The sequence below is a fragment of the Spinacia oleracea genome, chromosome 6 (assembly GCF_020520425.1).
Source record: "Spinacia oleracea cultivar Varoflay chromosome 6, BTI_SOV_V1, whole genome shotgun sequence".
Classification (NCBI taxonomy): domain Eukaryota; kingdom Viridiplantae; phylum Streptophyta; class Magnoliopsida; order Caryophyllales; family Amaranthaceae; genus Spinacia; species Spinacia oleracea.
In genome coordinates this window covers 45445224-45468585 of record NC_079492.1, presented here as the reverse complement: position 1 = coordinate 45468585, position 23362 = coordinate 45445224, and the positions used below count along the sequence as shown (strand labels likewise).

Sequence of the window (23362 nt, the reverse complement as noted above, 5' to 3'; positions counted from 1 at the left end):
ATGTTCTAAACAACTTATTTACAACGTAAGAAGTTATTTATAATTTTATATGATTAGAAGTACGATGTAAAAGAAATTATTTGGAGATCGGTAAACATTTTCTGGTATCGTTAAATTCTACTCTAAACCCTTGTGTAATCATAAAATTTAATAGTACATAATTAAAAACAAAATAATTTCATGTTTCCAACAACCAACTCATTTTTTATAATGAGGTCGGGCAATTAATTAGCTCATAGCCATAAAGGCAATGAGTTGACAAAAAATCAAGTTTTATAGGTTAAAAAAACATCCATTATTTTGATCTTTTCATTACTAAAATGATCCTTTAAAATCGTTTTTTCAATCTTCAAAAATTTTCCCGCCCAAGCAGCGCATTAGGCGAAATAAACTCCTGCCCATTTCTTTGTTATCATTCCTCATTTCCCCTCTAATTTCTGAGTGAAATTGATGATGTGTCAAAACACTGTTAGTGGTGTCCAATATGCTTTGCACACTAGATGTACATGTAGCCTTTTCCCTTTACAACCCCTTATGTGTAATATAGCTTTTGGAGATTTAGTTTATGTTTCTACCCGTAGTTAGTTAATATTGTTTGTATTCCGTAATAATAACATCTCTAGACAACATCTCCATTTGAATTGACGATTTTGCCAGATAACATCTCCAATTCAATTGGCTATTTTGCCTTACATTCCCCAATTGTAGTTAATATGACTAGTAAAAAGTAACACTTTGCCATTTGATTTGGAGATTTATGTTTATAACATCACCAATTGGCGATGTACTGTACTACATCGCTAATTGAATTGGGAATTTAGGTCAGACTAGTTAAAAAAAAGATCGGTTTTCTTTGCTAACGTTGACGCTTAATTGAGAATTAATTGAAAAAGTGACATATTTTGTGAATTTTGACATCAACATTATTATCATAAATCGCTCAAATTATTCTATTCTTAAAAACCTTAATTTCCACGTATCAAATCTCATCTACGCATATACAATAACACAACTTTAAAAAAAAAAAAAAACACCCACTCCATATTCAACCGCAATTTGGATTATACACCCAGGTGCACAGTGCTCATGATACACCTTAAAGAACATTTGTTGAGTATCTAAAGAACATGAAGAATGATTTCAATGTACATATACAAATGAAATATTTGCAATATGAAATATTTGCAATATATGTACTATGGATTTGAACTATATGTTCATTTAGTATATGTTCTATGAATATGAATGATATGTTGTTTGCATTTTAACTATACGTTCTTTTAAAAATAGGGTGCACAGTGAGCAAGGGGTATCAACAATGATCAATGTGCATCCGGGTGTATAGACCATATTTTGATATTCAACAATCAAAAGGACAAACTGCAAACATTTCCTGATCATCCCTTTTCATCGAAACGAAAACTCCAAAAACACCTGGAATCTTTCCCCTCTTTCTCACACACATTTGTCTCCTCTTCAAGAACCCTAATCTCAGCTAAAAATCCAATCTCCCCCAATTCAATTTCAAAAAATCACATTCACCCCACTCTTTCTCTCTCCTCCACAGTCATTGCTGTCGCCCTCAATCGCGACTTTCGACCACCACTACCCACAATTTTCCCCCTTTTCTCCCTCCTTTGTTTCCCCACTTTATTTTCTCTTTCCTCCTTCCCCATATAAATTAGGGCATCTTTTAGTGTTCCAAGAGATGACTTCTTCCTCTTCCACTAACAATAATAATAACCCTGAACCTGATTCTCCCCCTCCTCCTAATCCCCCTGCTTCTGAAACTGTAGCTGTTGAAACTGACAATCTTGAAGCTGAAGAAGAAGCTTTCATGGAGAAATCCATGGTTTCTGATGATCATATGGATGAAGATTCTGTTAATAATCATCCTGCTACTGTTTTTTGTATCACATTGAACCAATCTCGCTCCAATTTGCTTCATAAAATGAGTGTTCCTGATCTTTGTCGCAATTTTAGGTACTTTACTTCATGTTAACATATTTTGCGTCTACTTGTTAAAATTTGTATACTACTCCGTATATAATAATTGTTTTTGAGAGTTTTTTTGGGTGTGATTGATAATTTTAGTTATTGCCCTGTGTTTATGTCACCTCTTTTGAATCAATTTAGCGTCAACTTGTTGGAATGCGGGATGCTTTTTGTTTACTTTATCTTTGAAGTCCACAACTTTAGTAATCTAAATATCTATTTGTTGAAATTTGAAATGGTTTTTTTTGTTATACTCCATAATTTGATTTTGAGTTTTTTCCCCCGACGAGATTGCTAATATCTATTTGTTGAAATTTAACCTCATTTTGCATCATTTTTTAGCATTTACTTGTTTAAATATGAAGTGGTTTTTGTTTTTGTTGTTGGTACTCTATGAATTACTAATTGAGTAAGCTTATTTTCGTGTCATTAATAAAATATGCAAATTTTGATGGGCTGAGTGTGTGAAGATGATGGGTATTACGGGCACTAGTGAAATATAAGGCAGCTTGTGTCTACTTAGAAATCACAATATATAGGTTAGCTCTGCAGAGGAGTAAGTTACTACTACTAGTAATTTACGGAGGCAGCTTCCAACGGTGTATAAGGGTTTTAATTTTTACTTGGTGGGGAACTGAAATTATCCTTGGAAGCAATTAAAGATTTCCCTATTTGGGACTGGATCTTATTTGATTTTGATTATATGTAGGGTAACCTCGTGTCTGAATGGATTACGTTGTTAATAAGTGTGATCGTCAGAGGTGCTTTTGGAAGGTGATTTATTGATCACCGAAAACGGTCCTGATCCTGTTTCAGTTTTCTACTACTAGTAATTTACCGAGGCAGCTTCCATCGGTGTATAAGGGTTATAAGTTTTACTTGTTGGGGCATTGAAATTACCCTTGGAGTAGCTTCTGGAAGCAAATTGAAGATTCCCTAAATGGGACTGGATCTAATTTGATTTTGATTATATATAGGGTAACGTCGTGTAATCTGAATGGATTATAACATTATGTTTTTAATAAAGTACAATCATCAAAGGTGTCGTGGAAGTGATTTGTTGATTGCCGAAAACAGTTCTGACCCCGTTTCAGTTATAATTGTGAAATCTCATGTAATCAGAATGGACGGTTTTATCCCAGTAAATATTTGTCGTTGACTAGTTGCTTGTTTAGGTAACTTGCCTTCTTCTTTATAGCTTTCTCTCGTACAAATATCTTACCAGGATCGTATTGTTTTCTATCTTCAAGTGCTGTAGCCTGGTGTGGGAAGCTGAACGCCGTAGCATGTGCTTCAGAAACTTGTGCTCGAATTCCAAGGTTAGCTTACTTTTAAACTCTTTCTTTGGCTCAATTTTTATAATTTATTATCATATACCCTTCTTTCTGAACCTCTGAAAGTCAAAGCAGTGGAGTGTTTAACTGTTCACTACCACATTATGTTGAATTGGGTAAAATTCTCCTCATATTATTAAAAATTAAGAAGATGAGATAAAGCATAAACTTCAGCTAGTGTATATCGTAATGATGATTATCAATAAGTTTCACTTGCACAGTAAAATGAGACACCTTCACATTTTATCCAGTAAGCTTCCAGCACATGATTTCTTATTCATGACTGTGAATTGAATATATGTCAAACTTGAGGTTTACGTACTTATTGGTTTTATTACTAGCGTTTTTAATTTAAGGGAAAACCCGAATTTAGGGATTAAAAATAATATGTGGGATGGAAGATTATAAGAGATTATGGTGGAAGAACGATAGATAAACTTAGATGAAATTGCAATCACCTACAGGTTCTAATATAGAAATCTCGATCGAATACTAGATATTCTTCAATCGAATCAAACACAAAATAATCTACAGAATGGGTAATTTCATTTCTCATAAAACGTCTTCCCATATGAAACAATCATGAGCATATTTATACCATGAAACCCCTGTGGTCCTAGGAACCCTAGAGCCTTGACGTGCTAGCTAGGCCTCTAATTATTACTTCCTCCGTCTTTTAATACTCGCAACGTTTGGACTTTTGCCACTATTCATATAATCTACTTTGACTATTCGTAGTGTTTTTTGTATAAGATAAAACATAGTCATGTGGGATCTTGTTAGATTCGTCTCAATGTGTATTTTCAAAATATCAACTTTTTATAATTTTTGCATAAAGAGAATTTAAGATATAAATGATCAAAGTTGTGCATTGGCATGCGTGAAACTAACAAACGTTGCGAGTATTAAAAGACGGAGGAAGTATTAAACTAATAGACAAGGCTTAAAAGCTCAAACTTAACCAATCTACCCGGTAACAAACTAAGTTGCACGGAAACGGGTACGGAGACGGGTACCGGGACGGGTACAGGGACGGAAAACGGCAAAATCAAAATTGCAAAAAACGGGTACGGCATGGATTCGGCAAAAAATAAATAAAAAAAATAAAAAATACAAGAATTTAACTAAGTCAAATACATGTGAGAAGTGAGAATCAAACGGTCCCAAAATAAACTCTTGTTTATTTAAAACTAGATTAGATCCCGTGCACGCACGGATTTTGATATTTTTTTCACAAAATATTTAACTGAATATCTCCCAAAGTACTACATAGTTATAACATTTTTAACATACTCGTTTAAATTTATTCATCTAATATGCATATTTAAAATGGATATAACAATTTGACCGAAATATTGAGTCTACCAGGGGTGTGGTAAGTGTTAATTTTGTAAGTAGTTAAGGACTTAATAAGTCAACCTTCATGTCAATCTTCATGCCTCCCTTCTTTCCTCTCCCCTTAATAAGTCAATCTTTATGTCTCCCTTCTTTCCTCTTCCCTTAGATTATTATTCTTTGTATAAGCGCTACAATTTTTCTTTCTCGCCTTCATTTTGCACTTTGCCTTCAAGGAATCCCCCAATCAGCTAAGATAATCTAGTGTAAATTTTGACTTTTTTACTTGGATTCGAGAGTAAGGTTATGGATCAAGGTTTGGTTGCCAGGGAATTGAAAATAGGGCCGTGACATGTCCATGTCCCTAAACTCTTTACTTTTTTTTTTGTAAAATATGAACATGGTAAAATTGTTTCCGTGACTCGGTCAATTGTTATACTTCACCAGAAGTCCAATACTTCCTCCATTCTTTTTTAGTTGATTCTTATTTTGTCACGTTTGCCAATGCAATATTTCCACAATTAAGATCTTTAATACTTCGTAATCAATAGGTAAATATTATAAAAAATTGATATTTATAAATCTATGGAAAAATTAATTCTAATAATCCAGCCTTTGGCCGGCCCTCCAATAGCAATCCTACTAGTACGATATCTCGTGCTAATCCAACTTTTGATACCTATTATCTTTAAACGAACCTCGTTAAATTGCGACCTTGTCCTACGTGGCTGTGACTGTTGGCAATTAAGCCGACCCCTTTAAGAGCGCTTCCTTCCTCTCTTCCCTTCCCTGCTTTTGCTCCAAACTACGCCATTAACACACCGAAAAAAGCTTTCTCTTCTTCTCCAAACCATGAATTAATTGGCCATGGCTTTCAATTTTATTCGTTCCAAGGATGAATTAATTAGCCACAGATCATCACCAAGATACTTCTGGGTCAATTCACTACCAACAACACGTAGAAAAGTAGCTGATAAACACATGAAGAACACCATTTGCACAACAAATTATCGGCAAAACTCAACCAGATCGTCAAGGCAACCAGATCGTCAAGGCAGACACACACGAACACATGAAGAACACCATTTGCAGAACGAATACCCTGTGCTTAATCATATTATTATATACCCTTCTACATTGACTCCTCGAGCACCATCAAATGATGAATAAGGGACAAATACAAAAACAAGAGAAAAAAATCCAACAAATCATCATCAACAAGGACAATTACAAATGCAAAGAATCATGTATCGCCCTGCTTTGATTATGGTTGTTTCGAATGTTCTCCCAATTCTGGAATCATTGCTGGCATTCTTCCCCTCACAACGAGCTTATCAATCAAGTTATCAAAGCTTTCGAGGAGCATATTTCGAGAAACAAGAACGAACCGGTCAACCTCCATCATCTCCGGTCAATCCTTCGAACAAAACGCCAAGGAACGCGGAAACACAACATGCATCAATAATCTATCACCAATACCTAGATTCTTGCAAGCACACTAAAAACTTCAAGAACCCTAGAATTTGGGAAATTCAATAATCAACATTTATTTGATTCAAGATTCGAAAGAAATGATCAATGAATGAAATCAGAAAATGTCAGGGCAAATTAAATCTCTAATTCGTCGAGTTTTGACCCAATTCGAGAAAAAAAATTGAAGTAGAAATTTGGGGGGAAAATGATGAGTTGATTTGAATGAAAATTTTATGCGGAATTAGAGAGCCAGGACCGTCCCACTCTGATATCATGTTAGAATTGTCTAATTGAGAGTTTAGGGAAGGAAAACGGAGAAGGAAGAAAGGAAAGAAGATAAGTGAAGCCATTGTTGAGCTTGAGAGGTCGTGAGTCTCAGAGAACAAAAGGGAGAGGGAGTCAAATGAAGGGGAGTCAACAATTAATTAAAAGAAAGTAAAAAAAAACCAACTTAGATAAATAATTTCAATTTAAAAGTTGTTGACTTTCTTTTCAGGTAACCGTTCATAAGTCCGTTTAAAGATAATAGGTATCAAGGGTTGGATTAACATGAGATATCGTATTAGTGGGATTATTAGAATTAATTTTTCCTAAATCTATACAATGAAACTATTATAACAAGGCACCACATGATTTTTTTTTCTTCTCATGTATAAATCACAATTGATAGTCAAAGTAGTTTATATGAATAGTGTCAAAAGTCAAACCGTGTCAACTAAAAAAGAACAGAGGAAATATAATTTAATTTGAACAATAAAGAAAGGATGCTTTGAATGAAAAAAGGTCGCCAACTACGGAATGTTGAGCTATTGAACAAAGAAAATAAGGGGGCTGTAGTACATCTTGTTGGGTTGAGCTGTAAAATGTAAGCCACTGCAAGTTAGTTATTGTTCGTGGCCTTCATGCAGTATGGAGTTCTCCAATTGGGTCTCTTTTTCTAGCAGCTTGAATGCTAGGCAAAGAAAAGAACAAAAGTCTGTTGATGTCAAAGGATTTATGTTCCTTTTTCAGTCATACTTCTAACTTTAAAGGGAAATGGAAAAGAAAATTAGAGGGGTATGGTGGCAGAGGTAAGTAAGAGGAAAAATGTACCCACCTGAAATTTATGGAATGTCTGCCATTTGTTTCCAGTTGTTTTTATCAGATGGTCTGAGCATCTTTTTTGTTAATGTCTTGACTGCTGAGAATCTGTTGCGACTTATGAGTAATTTTTTTGAGCGCCTCTCAGCAGCTTCATTAACTTAAATCTGATTAGAAATGCTGCTTCTAATGATGTTGATCTCCTTTATTGGTGTAGTTCTAATGCCAATCCACCATTTTGGATCCCTATACACATAGTGATTCCAGAGCGACCCACAGAGAGTTCCATATTCAATGTCATAGCAGGTATCTTTACTATGCTGCTGATGTAATTACTCTGGTTAATTTATCTTTTACCCTTCACTTTGCTTTTGCTTAAATGTAACTTAAAACTTTCATTTTACACCTTTCTGCGACGGATTCTATAGCTGGAGGTGTTACCATGTTAATGGATGATATCCACGCTATAGTTTGTCATGTATATTTTCTGGGAAGTGTAAATTTCATTCGGATTACTTGGTATTCATCTTTCCTTTTTAACGGGACTTAGAGATCTGAAGATATTCAATTTTCCCCTGAAGTTATGTACGCATATAACTTTTCATTTACTCTCTTTCAAACAAATGTTAATTCATGTAATTATCTAGTTCAGTTATGCTCTATTTGATAATGTCTAGATGAAAGTACCCATATCGACTTGACCTTAACAATAATGGTGATTTATGTTCCTCAATGTTTATAGCTTCAATAAAACTTCTGATATTAGCAAAATATTTAATATTATTTGAGATTGTATAAACAATTTTTTTTTACTAGTACGCATTATTTGAAAGACTAAGGGTGTTTTTGTCTTTTTAGTATCCTTTATGACCAAAAGGGACTGGATTAACATAACTTGGGGGTTGTTGTTAAGTATGTCTCAGTGTGTGTGTGTTGGGGGGGGGGGGGGGGGGTGTTAAATAGAATATGTGCAAATTTTATGATGTGAAATGACAATCTTCATATCTCTGGCATTGAGATGAAACTTGGTCAAATGTCAAGGTGACAGGAGGAAAATAAAAATAGTATATGTTGTGTGTGTGTACTTTATGCAATGATGTTAACAACTAGGGAAGTATTGGAGTCATAAATTGAGGACATGAAACTTGGAAGTTAGCCTTATTGAGAACACATATAGTGAGACAGTGAGGGGATAGCCGGGAAGTACATTAAAGTTGCACTTCTTACTATATTGTGGTAAGAAGGATACATATGAGAAGTAGGACTTATTTGTAAGTGAATACATATAGTGAGACAGTGAGGGGAAAGCCGGAATTTCATTAAAGTTGCACTTCTTACTATGTTGAGGTAAGAAGGATACATATGAGAAGTAGGACTTACTTGTAAGTGTCCTACTCCTAGCACAAGAAGTCAAAATTTTGAAGGGAGGGAGGAAGCGAGAGAGTATAAATGTGAAACATGCTTTCGTTTCATAATGTAATTTTTACTGTTATTTTGCTTTGGATGACTTTTGTACATTGTTCGAAAAAAATAATTTATGAGTAAGGAGAACCTACAATACAGAGGACACGTCCTCGTAGCAGCAGAAAGAAATTACAAATTAGCCTAATGTGTTGAATTTCTCCCAGCGCATTACTGTTGAAAGCCCCAGTTGACTTAGCCCACAAAGATGCTAGCTAGTAATTATACGGTACCCCAAAGCAAAACACAAGTTACTTATAATCTTGCAATGCCATTTTGACCAGAACTACAGAATCGCCATAAAAGCATTGCTACGCTACACCTTCTCTACTGCCTTTCCAAAATCCCATAAAACGAACTTGAATATTATTCACCATCTCAAAATGAAGGTAGACATGCGACTGATGTGAGCCAGACTCACTATTGGCACAAGACAATAAGACATGCACAGTTCGGGTGATATAGCCATTTCTCTGGTTGCTATTTTGGAGCGTGTCAGTACACAATAGTATTTACCCAACGCCAAAATCACACAAAAGCTCTCACATTTAGAGGAACTCTAGCCTTCCAAATAAATCTGTCAACACTCAACAGGGATGAGAGGGTACGTCAGAATCAAAAAGATAAGGAAAACTAAAGGGACTTGCAAGTAAAGCTGCCTGATGAATCCCCCACCCACCTCCACTTTTTGTACATTTTTTAATCACAGTAAATCAATGGAACTGAATAACTGATTCGTTTCACGTATGGTCCTCATCTTTGTAATGTATATACTTTTCTTTGAAATCACCTGATTTGGATATCATTTACAGATAGTCCCCGCGATTCAGTTCAGTTTATTGAATGGTCTCCACCTTCTTGTCCGCGGGCATTATTGATTGCAAACTTCTATGGAAGGGTTACTATTTGGTCTCAGCAGACTCAGGTTAGATTGCCCACTGAATCCTTGGCACTTAGTTTTTTTTCTCCCGCTGTTTACTTATTTCCTTCCTCAACTTCTTAGGTTGGCTTCAGTCCTCCTCTTAATTTCATTTGTTACTTTATCTGTTGGTCTTTGAAGTACCTTAAGAGACCCTAATAAAATTCTATTCAGGGACCAGCTAACCTAGTGCGAGATGTTAGTCGCTGGCAGCCTGAACATGAATGGAGGCAAGATATTGCAGTTGTGACAAAGTGGCTCTCTGGTGTTTCTCCGGTAAATATCCTTCCTGTGTGTTTTATGGTCATTGCATAGTGAATACCCTTTTTGAATGTTTCTGTTGTGCTACATGGAATCCGTTCTAAGAGTGAGACCAGGGAGGCAGGGAGTTCCGACTCCTGGGAAAAAGAGCAGGTATTGACGAAAAACGGGGAAGGAAATGTTGGGTCTCTAATAAAAGTTTGAGCCTTTGAGGCCTAGAAGGGTTTACCAAGTGCTAGACAGTGGCAGTCAATTGACCATTGTTCCACAAATAACCATTACCTTTTCTGGAGATTGAGAGGGGAAAATCACTATGAAATCTTGTTTTATTTCCCCCAACACAAGCTAGCAGAGAGGCCCAATACATGAAGGAACATTTTCGGATGTCCACATTTTTGCATAATTGCTCGATTATTTTGCAACATGATGTAATTAACCATTTCCAAATCTGGCTGATTGAACCGTTGAACTCATTCTTTGTGATTACTGTCAGAATGCAGACATGATGAGTGATTAGAAATACTAAGAAAAAGGGACGAATGTAGCTGCTAGGCCACAGGAATTAGAAAAGGAAAATTGAAACCAAAAGATGCTGAGAAAATAAGAAAACGCTAAGCTGAAGTTGAGTCACGCTAGTTTTGTCCTGTTTTTTAAGTATTGTGTTATCAGATGTCCTCGTGTACCCATGTTGACATTACTCCAGGATTGCAGGTTGGACTCTTCATTTGTCGCCAGAAACAGTTACCCATATGAGCCACAGACTGGGGAGACAGATTGGGAGGGAGGGAAGGGGGGGGGGGGGGGGTGGGGCTAGGGAAAGAGATCTGGTACTTATTTTGGATGGGAACTACCATGTTCTAAAATTTGGCGCCTTGACAAATCATATACTCAGACAAGTACCTGTAACTGATAATGTCACTTGAGTTCATCAGGTAGCATAAGTCTATAGTCTGTATTTGTGTCCTGTTTGTTTTCAGTTTGTAACATGCTTGTTACATCACTTTAGTTGTCATCATGCAAGTTTTTGCAGTGCTGCATAGTTTGGTTTCATATACTCTTATGTATTCAACAACTATGTTGCTACGATATTCAACAGTTTCCTTGTAAAAAATTATATTCAACATTTTATTGTTCCCACCCAACAGAAGATTGAGTTTCTGTAAGTGATGCACAGGTTTTAAAATTTCTCTCTTTTGGTATGTTGATTTTTTTTTAAATAAGCTGCCAGGTTTTTTTTATCTTGTTTAATTATCTTTTGCTGCTTTAGCAATAAACTTAGATGTTCTTAATGTAGTACAGGTTTGTGGTTATATGCTTCGAGATTTCTGTCTAACCTGAGGGCGGGAATACCTTTTTTCATGTCATTTCTTATATCTGAAGTCTGTTATATGCGCAAGTGTAATAGTGGTGACCAATTCTTCCTCTTATACTCCCCTGTAAATATGTTTCAAAGATTTCGTTCTGTTTCCTTGTTGTTATCTCTATAGGGATTGTTACCTTTCTTGATGATAAGTTTTTGGTCAATACGTGTCATCGTCGGTTCCGACACTTCTTCAGCCTAGTTTGTTCCCTGGCATGACTTTTTACTTATCCTTGATCAGTATAGGTGGCTTTCTGCAAAATCCAATAATTCTACAAGCTTGAAGTCAACTTTTGAGGAGAAGTTCCTTCCTCAGCATCCTCAAACGTCAGGTTGGTTATCTCTGTAGTTCTGCGTGGAAAATATTGTTGGATGTAAGTAACTGTGTTTCTATCCAAGTTATGGATGTATTGTTCATTGTGAAATGTGAAGTAATTTGAGTAGTATGCTATGATGTAAAGAACTGATAATTTTGAGCAGAAAATTAATGGTAGAAATATACGAAGTATTAATTTGCTTGAAAGATGATGAACACAAAAAGGGGTACAAAAGGTAGTGACTTGAGGCCACCAATCTCCAAGGGTTAGTGACTTGAGGTCCACTCTCCAAAGCCTAAGCTTTACTAATTTTTCCACATCCCTTCTAAACCTAGTGCTCCCTTATTTATAGCCTCTCTAGTCTCTACTCTAACCACCTAATTTGTCTTCTAGCATTAATACTACTTGCACTACCCATTATAACCTTTACTATTTAATTCATTACATATGGATTCATTATTCTTTATTTCTAAAATGTTATTATTTTATTGAGAAAAAAGTAAGTAGGAGAAAGTAGGTGCAAATCACAATTTTTTTTGAGTAGTATGGACTTATCAAAGTGCTCCTTAGTGAAGTCTACAACTTTTATAGTGCTTGAAGAAAGCTGGTTGCTTAAGACATATCTGTCCTAATACACGTGCCATAGTTGTGAATAGAATAGTATGATTTGTAAGATGAATTGGAATAAGTTCCATTACTCTTAGATTTATAAATATTCCGAGGCCTTAGTTTTACTTTCTCAATTTGGTGAAAGGCAGCTAGGTTGCACGGAAACGGATACGGGGAAACGGGAAATTCTCAAATATTAGGAAACGGGGAAACGGTTAAAAATATATATTTTTAATAATTTTTCTTTTTTTAGCATCATACTTACCAACTTTAAAATTCTCACTAATTTCTTCTTTCTTAAACAAAAAAAAATAAATAAATATATTTTAAGCTAAAAAGATATCCGTAAAATAGAAATGTGAAAGTATCTTAGGACGCAAATTTTAAAGAAAAATTAAAAAAAAAAATTAAAAAAACTCTGAGTCACAGTCTCAGTGTCTCACAGACTCACCAGTCACCGTGATTTAATAAAAATCAGTCACATATTCACCATCACTGACCATCGTTAAAAAAACTTGAAAAAATCAGATTTAAATGTTAAAAATAAAAAAGTTAATTTGTCCACTCAAACCCTTCCACCTGTTACAAGAAGGTCCACACCCTCTTTCTTTTTTGTACTTTCTTCTTCCTTCTTTCATTTTCTTACTTTTACAGAGAACTAACCATTTTCATGGTTTCTGCACCTCCCCTTTTCTTTTTCAATTACATTTGCAACAAGAGGAAAACAGATAACCTAGCATATTTAGAGTTTTTGATAAGGGAAACGTCTTTTAGTCTTCGAAAAGACGTTTCTTGTGCGTGTCTTGGGGCTTCAGAAGTGCGAAACGTTTCTACAGAAAGGGAAACATTTTTTACCCGTTTCGAAACGCGTTTCGAAACGTTTCTGAAACGGATGTATCTCGGAAAATGGCGTTTCCGTGCATCATAGAAAGGCAGCCTCTTGCTCCTTGGATGCTAGCAGTTGCAATGCAATTTTATTCTTTTGCTTAATTGAATATTTTGGTGGTCATGGTTATCTGTATGGAACTTCTGCACTTTCCTGTAGTGCACATATGGTTCAGATATTTAATATCACACCAATCTCTTTACCCTATGTGTAACACTTTGGATAAGGTGATGTTATGTTTCTAATGCAATTTCTCTCTTTTGCTTGTCTTCTCAGCTAGGTGGCCGAATATCCTATGTGTATGTTCTGTATTCTCTTCAGGGTCGGTCCAACTTCATTGGTCTCAGTGGCCACCTCGAGAGGGTGCATCAGCGAAATGGTTTTGCACAAGCAAAGGGCTTTTGGGGGCTGGACCCAGCGGTATAATGGCAGCTGATGCTATTGTGACTGACTCAGGAGCCATGCATATCGCAGGTGTCCCTATTGTAAATCCATCAACTGTCGTAATCTGGGAGGTCACACCAGGACCTGGCAATGGATTAGAAGCAACTCCAAAGACGACAATAAACAATGCAGTCCCTCCGTCTGTTGACCCCCATAGTTGGTCAGGATTTGCCCCTCTTGCAGCTTATTTGTTTGACTGGCAAGAATACTTCATATCAGAAGGAAAACTAGGGAAAAAGCAGTCATATAAAGACTTCACGGAAAATGTATCATTGTATTGTTCACCAGTCTCAAATTTTTCGGCATATGTGAGTCCAGAGGCTGCATCACAATCAACTGCAACTACTACATGGGGTTCTGGTGTAACGGCCGTTTCATTTGATCCAACTCGTGGGGGTTCAGTCATCACTGTGGTGATAGTTGAGGGTATAACATACTGCACTTCTTATTATGTACAATGAATTGAATATGCTTCACATTTTGGCGTTTTCGATGTTCTTGATTTACACTTATTTTTCCTAGAGGGTGCAGAATCATCACTAGATTTATTCTCTCCTTCGTTGTTGGACACTTAGATTTAAGTCAGCATATTGTGCATATCATATACAATTACTTAACGCCTTGGATGAGGCTTTTGCCTATGGAGGGGGGTGGATCTTAGATGTATAATTGTATACAATCATGCTTCTTCAAATTGACTTGTTTCTTATAGACCCTCAAAGATTTTGTGGAATTATTTTATGCTGATGATATCCTAGGGTTGAAGCTGTTTAGCATTAGATACGGTTGTGCCATGTTGATCATCATTACCATACTTGGTCTCTTTTGATTTGGCACCATCAGGCAATGAGACCTGCAAATGAAAGAACATTTTCTTTTGATTATGTGCAAGGGAAGTTTTTAGCATTTGAAACATGCAGACTGAAGAGGAACCAAATTGATTTAAAGGGATTCCGTTTGCACGCTCTTTGTATAGAATGCAGAAGTTTGATGGATACTCTGCTCTATTTGGCTGTTTTTTGAACACGTCATAAGGAAGTCTTGTGATTTGGCAATACCTTGTAAAATTACGGGCGGGTTGGCTTTTACGTAATTTTGACTAGCAAAAGATATACACATCATAAGAAAACCTTATGGTGATTTGTCACTACGTTATCAGTTAGGGGTTGGATTGGCTTGTTCGATTACTTCTCCTTTCAGTTTGATTATGCTGGGCCTGGTGGCCTTGGTCTGCTTATTTGCAATGGGTGCTCCTTATCTTTCCTCAAATTTTTCTTTTTGTCGAACACGGTAATGGGGAGCTTTGTTGTATACACCTTTATTTATTGCCTGGAAATGCATTTTTATGGTTTTGGTGTTCCGTTAACTAAATTTCTTGATTTGTCTTCTTTGGGTTCTTGTATAGCTTGCTTGACTTTTGTGGTGGCTTTCTTATAGGGGATTGTGCTTTTTACATGTATTACTTTTCTTGCTTGACCAACATGTTCTATGTATTAGGTACTGATTTTCTTAACTTATCAATATCCATCTTATTTTTACAAATTGATTAAATATTTGGCACTTGAGTACTTATTGTCATGTCTATCAGAAGCTTTATGCAAATTGATTTTTGCCTTTCTGGATGTGCAACAGAAAGCTCCTTTCGAGCTGAGAGGCTCATTGACTATAATCATATTGGCATTACTTCCTTTTACGTTAGACGCAAATTGAATACAATAACAAAAAATTATAAACCCTAATTGATTGGTGATTTGTTTACCTCTCGTTCCATACCGCTAACTGAGTTTGGAATTTGAGCTGCTTTTTGAGGTATACTTATGAAACGTGTTGATTCATATAACTACACATTTGTTGCAGGACAGTACATGTCCCCATATGACCCTGATGAGGGGCCCTCAATCACAGGATGGAGAGTGCAGCGTTGGGAATCATGCCTTAAACCTGTTGTCCTTCACCAGATATTTGGTAGTCCTACCAATTTCGGAGGGCAGCCACCTATGCAAACAGTTTGGGAGACCAAGGTCAACAAGAGCATGCCACCAACTGATGATTTAAAGTCTCAGCAAGCTGCATCAGTAGGACCAACTTCTGATCTGCAGCCAAAACCCGAGTCTTCTGGTGATAAGGCAAAAAGGGTCACCTTTGATCACTTTAACATGCCCAGTGACGTTAGGACACTTGCTCGCATTGTATACTCGGCTCATGGTGGTGAAATTGCTATTGCTTTTTTACGTGGCGGGATCCATATTTTTTCAGGGCCAAACTTTACACCTGTTGATACATACCAGATTAATGTTGGCTCAGCGATAGCTGCTCCTGCTTTTTCTTCAACAAGCTGTTGTTCAGCTTCTGTATGGCATGACACCAGTAAAGACTGCACTATGCTGAAGATAATCCGTGTTCTTCCACCTGCTGTTCCCAGCAGTCAAGCAAAAGCCAGTTCTCCTTCATGGGAACGTGCAATTGCAGAAAGGTAAACAATATTTGCAGTTTTATGCATTGTGGGTGTCCCAAAATTTCAGCCGTCTTTCTCTTTATGATTGCCCCAAACCTTGTCCTGATCTAAAACGAGAGCCAAAAGAGCCTATAGGTTTCTGAAGTGCCCCCTTATTGAACTGAATTGTTAATAATAGTTGAAGAAAGACACATCCCTTAAGATTCTAAGATTTTGGGACAAAGGGAATAGTTTTTGTGTTTGACTACAGTTTGCAGTCTCCCTGGTCTGTCTGTTGAAGTTTCCTAGTCTGGTTATAACTATGATGTTACTGAGTTTCATGTTTGTCTTCACTCCCTTTCTTTTTTGAGCAGGTTTTGGTGGAGTCTTTTGGTCGGAGTAGATTGGTGGGATGCTGTCGGGTGTACACAAAGTGCTGCTGAAGATGGAATTGGTATTGAAATATACCTTTTTCAAAGTGCCAAATTAATATTTATCAACTATTATTCTTTGTTATTCAATTTGATCATGGAGAGGAAGAAGTGGAATATTAACTTGTCAGCTGTTATTCATATTCTTTGATGGAAAGTTGTGCTAATGGGTCTCTTATGTTCTATCTGAAGTTGTTTTACTCTCTTTCTGTTTTCAGTTTCCTTGAACAGCGTTATTGCAGTTTTGGATGCTGACTTCCATTCCTTGCCCTCTACTCAGCACAGGCTGCAATATGGACCTGTATGTTACTCTTGTTTTCTTTTCAATGATAAATACCTTCCATTTGGAAATAATTCTTCGTGCTTTACTGTTCGTAACGTGGGAGCGTTCTAGCTCATCTTTTATATGTATGCTATTTCGATGATTGCTGCTGTTGCAACATGTACGAGTTCATTGCTTAATCTGACTTTTTATCATTTCAGTGTGGTTCTTTTATTTTATGCGTGTTGTTGTTATAGCTAGGGTTTGTTCATGTAGTTATTTTGTAGGGGTGTATACTGAAGAGAAAGGGATTAATGTTTAACCATATAGATCTCTATGTTCCAAAATTTGTCTGACCAGGTCATAATTAATCATTTGTCAAATTAGGTCATAATTAATCAACTGATTTTGGCTATTTTGGTGATTGCTTCTGTTGCTAGATATACTGGTCCAATGTTCTGTGTATTGTCTTCTCATTTTCATTTTGGTGCTTTCATTATTTCTGCATTTAGGTTTTATTTATGTTATCTTTTGGTAGAAGTGTAATAAAATGGGAAAAGGGATATAAAAGAAATTAATCGTGTATTTCTGGAACTGTCAAATGTGGTGTTTGGGTTGAGTTATGTCGGGTCAATTAGCTAGTTAGCATAGATAAAAAATGCGGTATCGGTCACAGTCGCGGGATCGGTCGCGGAGTCTCGGTAATGGAACTGATGCGTAAGTCGCGGACCGTGTCGCGCTTGTCGCGTAGGAATTTGAAATTTAAAAAGTTCAGCCCCATTCACTACCTACCCTAGTCCCCCTCCCCTAAACCGTACACGCGACATAATTAAAATGAATTCCTTTCTCTACCTTCTCTCTCCTCTCTTGTTTTAGATTTGAAAATGGAGTTCTCTACTCTATTTCAATGGAGTTTCTCCGTTTCTTTCATTTTTCCCTTTCTTTTTGTCGAAAACATGGGAATTCGACTGAAAACCAAGAAGATGTGAGGTTTATAACGTTTAATGCGGACAAAATTCGTTCGGATCGGTTGAACCCGGCCGAGATCTCGCCGTTTTTAAAAACACCTTTACAACTCGGGATATCTCGTATCGCCAGCCTCCAAAACCTTGTTAACTCGGGCAATACGAGTTAACTCGGGCTAGTTTTTACACCATGCTAGTTAGTCATGTTACTCATGTCAGGTAATTTCGTCCAGGCTAGTTTCTGACAGACTGATATTTCTATGTTCCAAATTTCCCCTAATCAGGTCATGGTTAAGCTATTGATTTTGGTTTCATTTCTTGAGGGATGGCAAAGTTGATCTATGCTTTTGTATTGCAGAGCCTTGACAGGATAAAATGCAGACTTTTGGAAGGTACAAACGCTCAGGAAGTCAGAGCTATGGTTCTTGATATGCAAGCAAGATTGTTGTTAGATATGCTTGGGAAAGGAATTGAATCAGCATTGATAAATCCTTCAGCTTTAGTTTCTGAGCCATGGCAGGCATCTGGCGAGATGTTGAATTCGATTGATTGTGAATCCATGGCTGTTGATCCAGCGCTGGTTTTAAGTGTGCAGGTCTTCATCCTGTGCTAGTCATTACGAAAAACGAAGTATTATTTATATGAGAAAATTCTAACTCGAAACACCATGAACCTAATTTTTAGCATTAATTCAGGCCTATGTTGATGCTGTTCTTGATCTTGCTTCGCATTTCATCACACGCCTGCGTCGTTATGCGAGCTTTTGTCGTACACTAGCGAATCATGCTGTTCAAGCAGGAACTGGTGGCAACCGGAGTATGGTGGCTAGTCCTGCACAAAGTTCTGCATCTCCTGCTCCAAGTCAGGGTGAGTGGTTGAATCTCTTCTTCACTTTGCTACCCCTCTCACCCAATATACAAGTCTCAATTATTTCTCCAGTCAAGCTCAAAGTTGCTTTCTGCTTGTAGAACTTCTTGAAAGTCTTTCCGGTGGTGGATAATAATGTGAAGATTGAATGTGTATAAATTATTATGTCTTTAATCTTCTAAGTTGTGGTTTCTCTAGATCAGTTTTTTGCTGTTTCTTGCGTAGACGGTGATGGATTTAGGAATCAAGTGTTGTCATTCCTAACCCTAAGCATGTGTGGAACTGTGGACTACATGCGTTCCGTTATTTTACTTTCTTTTCTTCTTCTTTCGTGTGTGTGTGTGTACCTGAGTACGATTAACAGAAGATATGTGTGTTGTGCTACGCTTTCAGGAGCTCAAAGCGGTACTACAAATTCAACAGGAAGCACACAAATGCATGCTTGGGTTCAAGGTGCTATTGCTAAGATTAGTGGTACAACAGATGGAGTTTCTACTTCAACTCCTAACCCTTTGAGCGGGCCAGCTCCGTATATGCCAATCAGCATAAATACTGGAACGTTTCCTGGTACACCTGCTGTCAGGCTTATAGGCGACTGCCATTTCCTCCATAGGTTGTGCCAACTTTTGCTATTCTGCTTTTTTTTCCGACGAGCACAGCTACCACGCTACATTCAGAGTTCCCAGAGAATGGCTGATGCAAGTATGCAAAAGCCCCAGTCCAATGCTGCAGGCAAGGTTGAAGAGAACCAGACAAAATCCATGCCAACAGCAGGCAGGCCAGAAGATTCTCAGGGTGCTCGTAGCAATCAGTTAGTTGCTGGTGTCAAAGTGGAAGATGGTCCTGCCAGCAGAGCAAGACTGGGGACTGGGAATGCTGGTCAAGGATACACTTTTGATGAGGTAAACATTTACTTATTTTTGTTTGCACCAGCATATGTCATCTTCAAAGTCTTATGTTTGCACTTCAATTTTATTTTCTGGCTTAATTATTTTGATTGACTATGAACAATCTGGAAATTGTTGCTCTGTACTCGTTGGAATTAATTATATCTTGGCGAGTCTGTCAAGTTCATAAAATGTAAGTTCATTCTGCTCTTGACTGCAGGTCAAAGTGCTGTTTCTGATATTGATGGATCTCTGTAAGCGAACAGCAGGCCTTGCGCACCCGTTGCCTGTTTCACAGGTTGGAATGTCCAGTATCCAGGTCCGGCTACATTATATTGATGGAAACTATACCGTCGTGCCAGAGGTTGTTGAAGCATCACTTGGCCCACATATGCAGGTAGTAAGCAATTATCTTTCTCTGGACATTTTTGTGATTCTCTGTTGGATCTTGCAGTAGCAACCTGACAAAGCAATAAAATGAGTTAAATCAATTATTATGCACTGTGAATCCCAAGTCCAAGTAGAGAAATTTTCTTGTTGTTTCTGATATATAATTGAATTAAGAACCTGGGAAACACTTGTTATTTCTTGGTTGTCGCTGTTAGACATTAATAGTGCTTCCGTCCCAAATTGCAAAATACGTCTGTTTTTGGTAGGGATAAGAAGTAGCTTATTTGTGGATTGTTTTTCTCGTGATCCGTTAATTGTGGTTGGAAAGGAATGGATACAGTTTCACGACTGCAGATGAGTGTTTGTTTTGTTGGGATGGGAATGTGAGTATTAATCCCATTTGCAACAAACTCCCATGTTTGTTATGTGGGATTGGGATTATAAGTGGGTAATGGGATTTGGAATGAAAAACCTTCTATTCCCTTGAAAAAAATATTTGTGGGGGGGGGGGGGGGGGGGGGGGTGCTTGTATTATGGGGTGGGAATTGGGAGGGGCATAAAATGACTAAAATGTGACTAAAGAAAAAGGAGGAGAATTGTTGATAAGGATAACTTTGTAAATTCCTTATTTATTTCTTACATATTTCCATCAACCACGAAACAAGGTACTGGTCATATTTTCATGAAATTCCCAACAACCAATTCCCAATCTTCATCCCACCTTCTAATCCCCAAACTCCCTTTCCCGCATACCAAATTCCCCAAAGGGTTTTATCTGTTTATGTTTAAGAGCCTTGAGGTCAGCCCACCAATTTACTGATGTTGACGCTTTGTACCCAAGGTCATGAGTTATAGCACCCCCCATCCTCTGCTGGGTAACCACCTACTGTTCTAATGTTTTTATGTTCTCTGCAGAATATGCCTAGGCCTAGAGGTGCAGATGCTGCTGGTTTACTTCTACGTGAGTTGGAACTCCACCCCCCTGCAGAAGAATGGAATCGACGGAACATGTTTGGGGGTCCATGGTCCGATCTTGATGAAATGGGCTCTGTAGATGATAGCTCTAAGTTAAGCGCCTCCATTGATCCAGTTGATTTAACTTCGATGGAAACTTGTGATGTTTCTTATGGAGTGCAAAGCCTATGGCCAAGGAAACGCAGGCTGTCTGAAAGGGATGCTGCTTTTGGCTTTAACACTTCAGTTGGTCTAGGAGCTTATCTTGGCATTATGGGATCTCGGCGAGATGTGGTGACTGCTGTTTGGAAGACTGGTTTGGAGGGTGTTTGGTTCAAGGTATGTTCGTCAGTTTATTTCTTTATCAACTTTCAAGGTAAGATCCCAGTGTGGACAATAAAACGCAGTCTAGTATAAGTATTGAAGTATGTTTTAGGTTGTATTTGAAGATGACCAACAAATAAAGTTCATGGGTTGTGTTGCGTACTTGCGTGGATTCTGTACCTCCAGAAATTCTATGCTGTCCAACCCTCTGCTAATAGAAAGAATAGGAAATATGCCTTCCCTGCATGCAATAGGAAAACTGAAAAAGAAGAGTATAAGAACAAATGTGCAAGAAAAGGGGGAAGAGAGGATAGGCAAAATTATAACACTGATAGAAAATATGAAACTATGTAAATTTGTATTTACTTATTTAGACAAGGAAACTTGAAGCCTATTATCTTTATATTTTAAAATAAATAGATAAATTTGCAGGGTCCTTATTAAGAAATATAAGATTTTGAGAAAGGAAGTAGTTAACCCGAAAACTCGATATTAAGAAAAAAATATAAGATTTTGAGAAAGGAAGTAGTTAACCCGAAAACTCAATATTAAGAAATGATTAGTATATAAATGTCTCTTGTACCAAAAGACATTCATTACAGTCGATTCAATAGCTTTGATATACTGGTTCTCATGATCTCTTGCACCAGAAGACACATTACAGAAATACAATAGCTTTTAATATACTGGTTCTTATGGTTTGCTAAAAACATTGACATCTCCATGATTCTTTGCTGCGACCCTCAAAAATGTTTACGCTTATATATATATGCTCTTTCTGCTAAGCTTCTAACACGTATTTTAATTCTTCATGCAGTGTATAAGGTGTTTGCGACAAACCTCGGCCTTTTCCCCAACAGATTCTAATGGTCCATCCAATCAGAATGACCGAGAGACATACTGGATAAGTCGCTGGGCTTATGGTTGCCCAATGTGTGGTGGAGCATGGGTCCGAGTTGTATAATTATTGTTAGCTAGGTAGGTTTTGTCTCTAACCACGTTTATCTGAGTTCTTCTTTCCATGGGTCAAAGTGAAGAAATTATGGATAAATGCTTTGCTCTTGTTGCTTGCTTCTACACCATTTGATTTTGACTGGGATTAATGTTTTGCTGACATGTTATTTCATCTTGTTCTTTAAATCACAGTTAGTTAGTGTACTGCTAGATGATGCATTGAAACTTTAGGTATGTTAAAAGTGAAAATTTGTCAATCACAACCTTTTGAAACACTTGACATTGCTACTTCTTTCCGGATTTTGGTGGAAAATTTCACCCCAACATTTGTCATGAGGTAAATTTCTGAGGTCACTCTGGAACCAAAAAAGATTTAGTAGGAAATACTCGTAGGAATGATAAATGTTAGTTGTTTGAAAAGGTAATGTACATTCTTTTTCCCTAAAAAAAGGCAACTCACAAAAGTAACCTACTTGCAGGTATTTGACAAATTGTCCTTTTCAGTATGTTAAATTTTAACTTGTATATTTTGTTTATCTTCCAGGTTGTACATTCTTTATTTTGAACTCTGGCACGAGAATAAGCATTATCTCTTCGTCGAAGCTGTTATGACAAGGCTTTATTGTCTGAGAAATACAGCAGATTACATTAGAGTGACTGAGGACATTGTAAACATATGATGTCATTATAGTCTCGACTCTGGTGGACGAAGAGGCTTGCATCGTCAGCATGCCCTCCAACTCTTCTGAGACTTGGTGGGGAAGAAGTTTACAAGGATCTTCGCCCTGGTTGAGAATTACTGAGATAAAAACAGCAAGGTTTCTGAGGTCTGTAATTCAGAATTGGCAGGGTTGAGGATAGGAACTGTTGTCATCATTCTTGGTATATATGTTTGGGCATTTCAATGCTTTGATGACCTGGAAATTGAGATCCCAATCTCTGTGTTCTTACTTGTCAGCAGTAAAAATAAAAAAGGGATTGAAAACAAGATCTGTTTACAATGTAGCTTATGCTCATTACAGTTTTGTACCGTCTTCTGCATCACTCTACAGGATTGAGCGAGATTTCATGTTTATAGATGTGGTTATTTGTCATTGTGATTGCAGAGAAACAGAGAAACATTTACAATTGTTTGTGAACTTATTCTTTCCAACATAAACCTCGTAAATATAAAGAAGTTTGTCTCTCCCAAAATTGCAAAAGTGCAAAACCTTTCTTCCCCATGTCGTAAATGTTACAATTATTTTTAGTTTGTATGCCATATAATTTCTTCACATCGATCATTGTTGTATGAATTGGAGAATTTGGACAAAGTGTAATTTTGACACAAACTTCTGTCCTTGGTAGCTATTGATATTTTGTTGGAAGAAGAACCATTTTTGTCCATGAAGATTTTGTTTTCATAAAATCAGTACATTAA

The 23362-nt window shown here is 37.1% G+C and overlaps 1 protein-coding gene across 3 annotated transcripts; it reads left to right on the top strand.

Moving 5' to 3' along the window:
- The first annotated feature begins 1402 nt into the window (after positions 1-1402).
- LOC110797497 (mediator of RNA polymerase II transcription subunit 16) lies at positions 1403-23136 on the top strand. 3 transcript variants are annotated; one of them, XM_022002609.2, is made up of 17 exons: positions 1403-1983; positions 3246-3314; positions 7435-7523; positions 9491-9603; positions 9772-9873; positions 11460-11550; positions 13307-13900; positions 15332-15947; positions 16283-16362; positions 16558-16640; positions 17925-18161; positions 18262-18433; positions 18827-19335; positions 19541-19717; positions 20626-21003; positions 21806-21966; positions 22487-23136. In XM_022002609.2, exons 1-16 carry the CDS (start codon positions 1709-1711, stop codon positions 21950-21952), a joined length of 3732 nt encoding a protein of 1243 aa, XP_021858301.2. In that variant the 5' UTR covers positions 1403-1708; the 3' UTR covers positions 21953-21966; positions 22487-23136. The 3 variants fall into 3 exon arrangements, with proteins under 3 accessions (XP_021858301.2, XP_021858302.2, XP_056689162.1); XM_022002610.2 differs by lacking the exon at positions 1403-1983 and having other exon boundaries at positions 3261-3314; positions 9779-9873; XM_056833184.1 differs by lacking the exons at positions 1403-1983; positions 3246-3314; positions 7435-7523; positions 9491-9603; positions 9772-9873 and adding an exon at positions 10756-10790 and having other exon boundaries at positions 11465-11550.
- Positions 23137-23362: the final 226 nt, after the last annotated feature.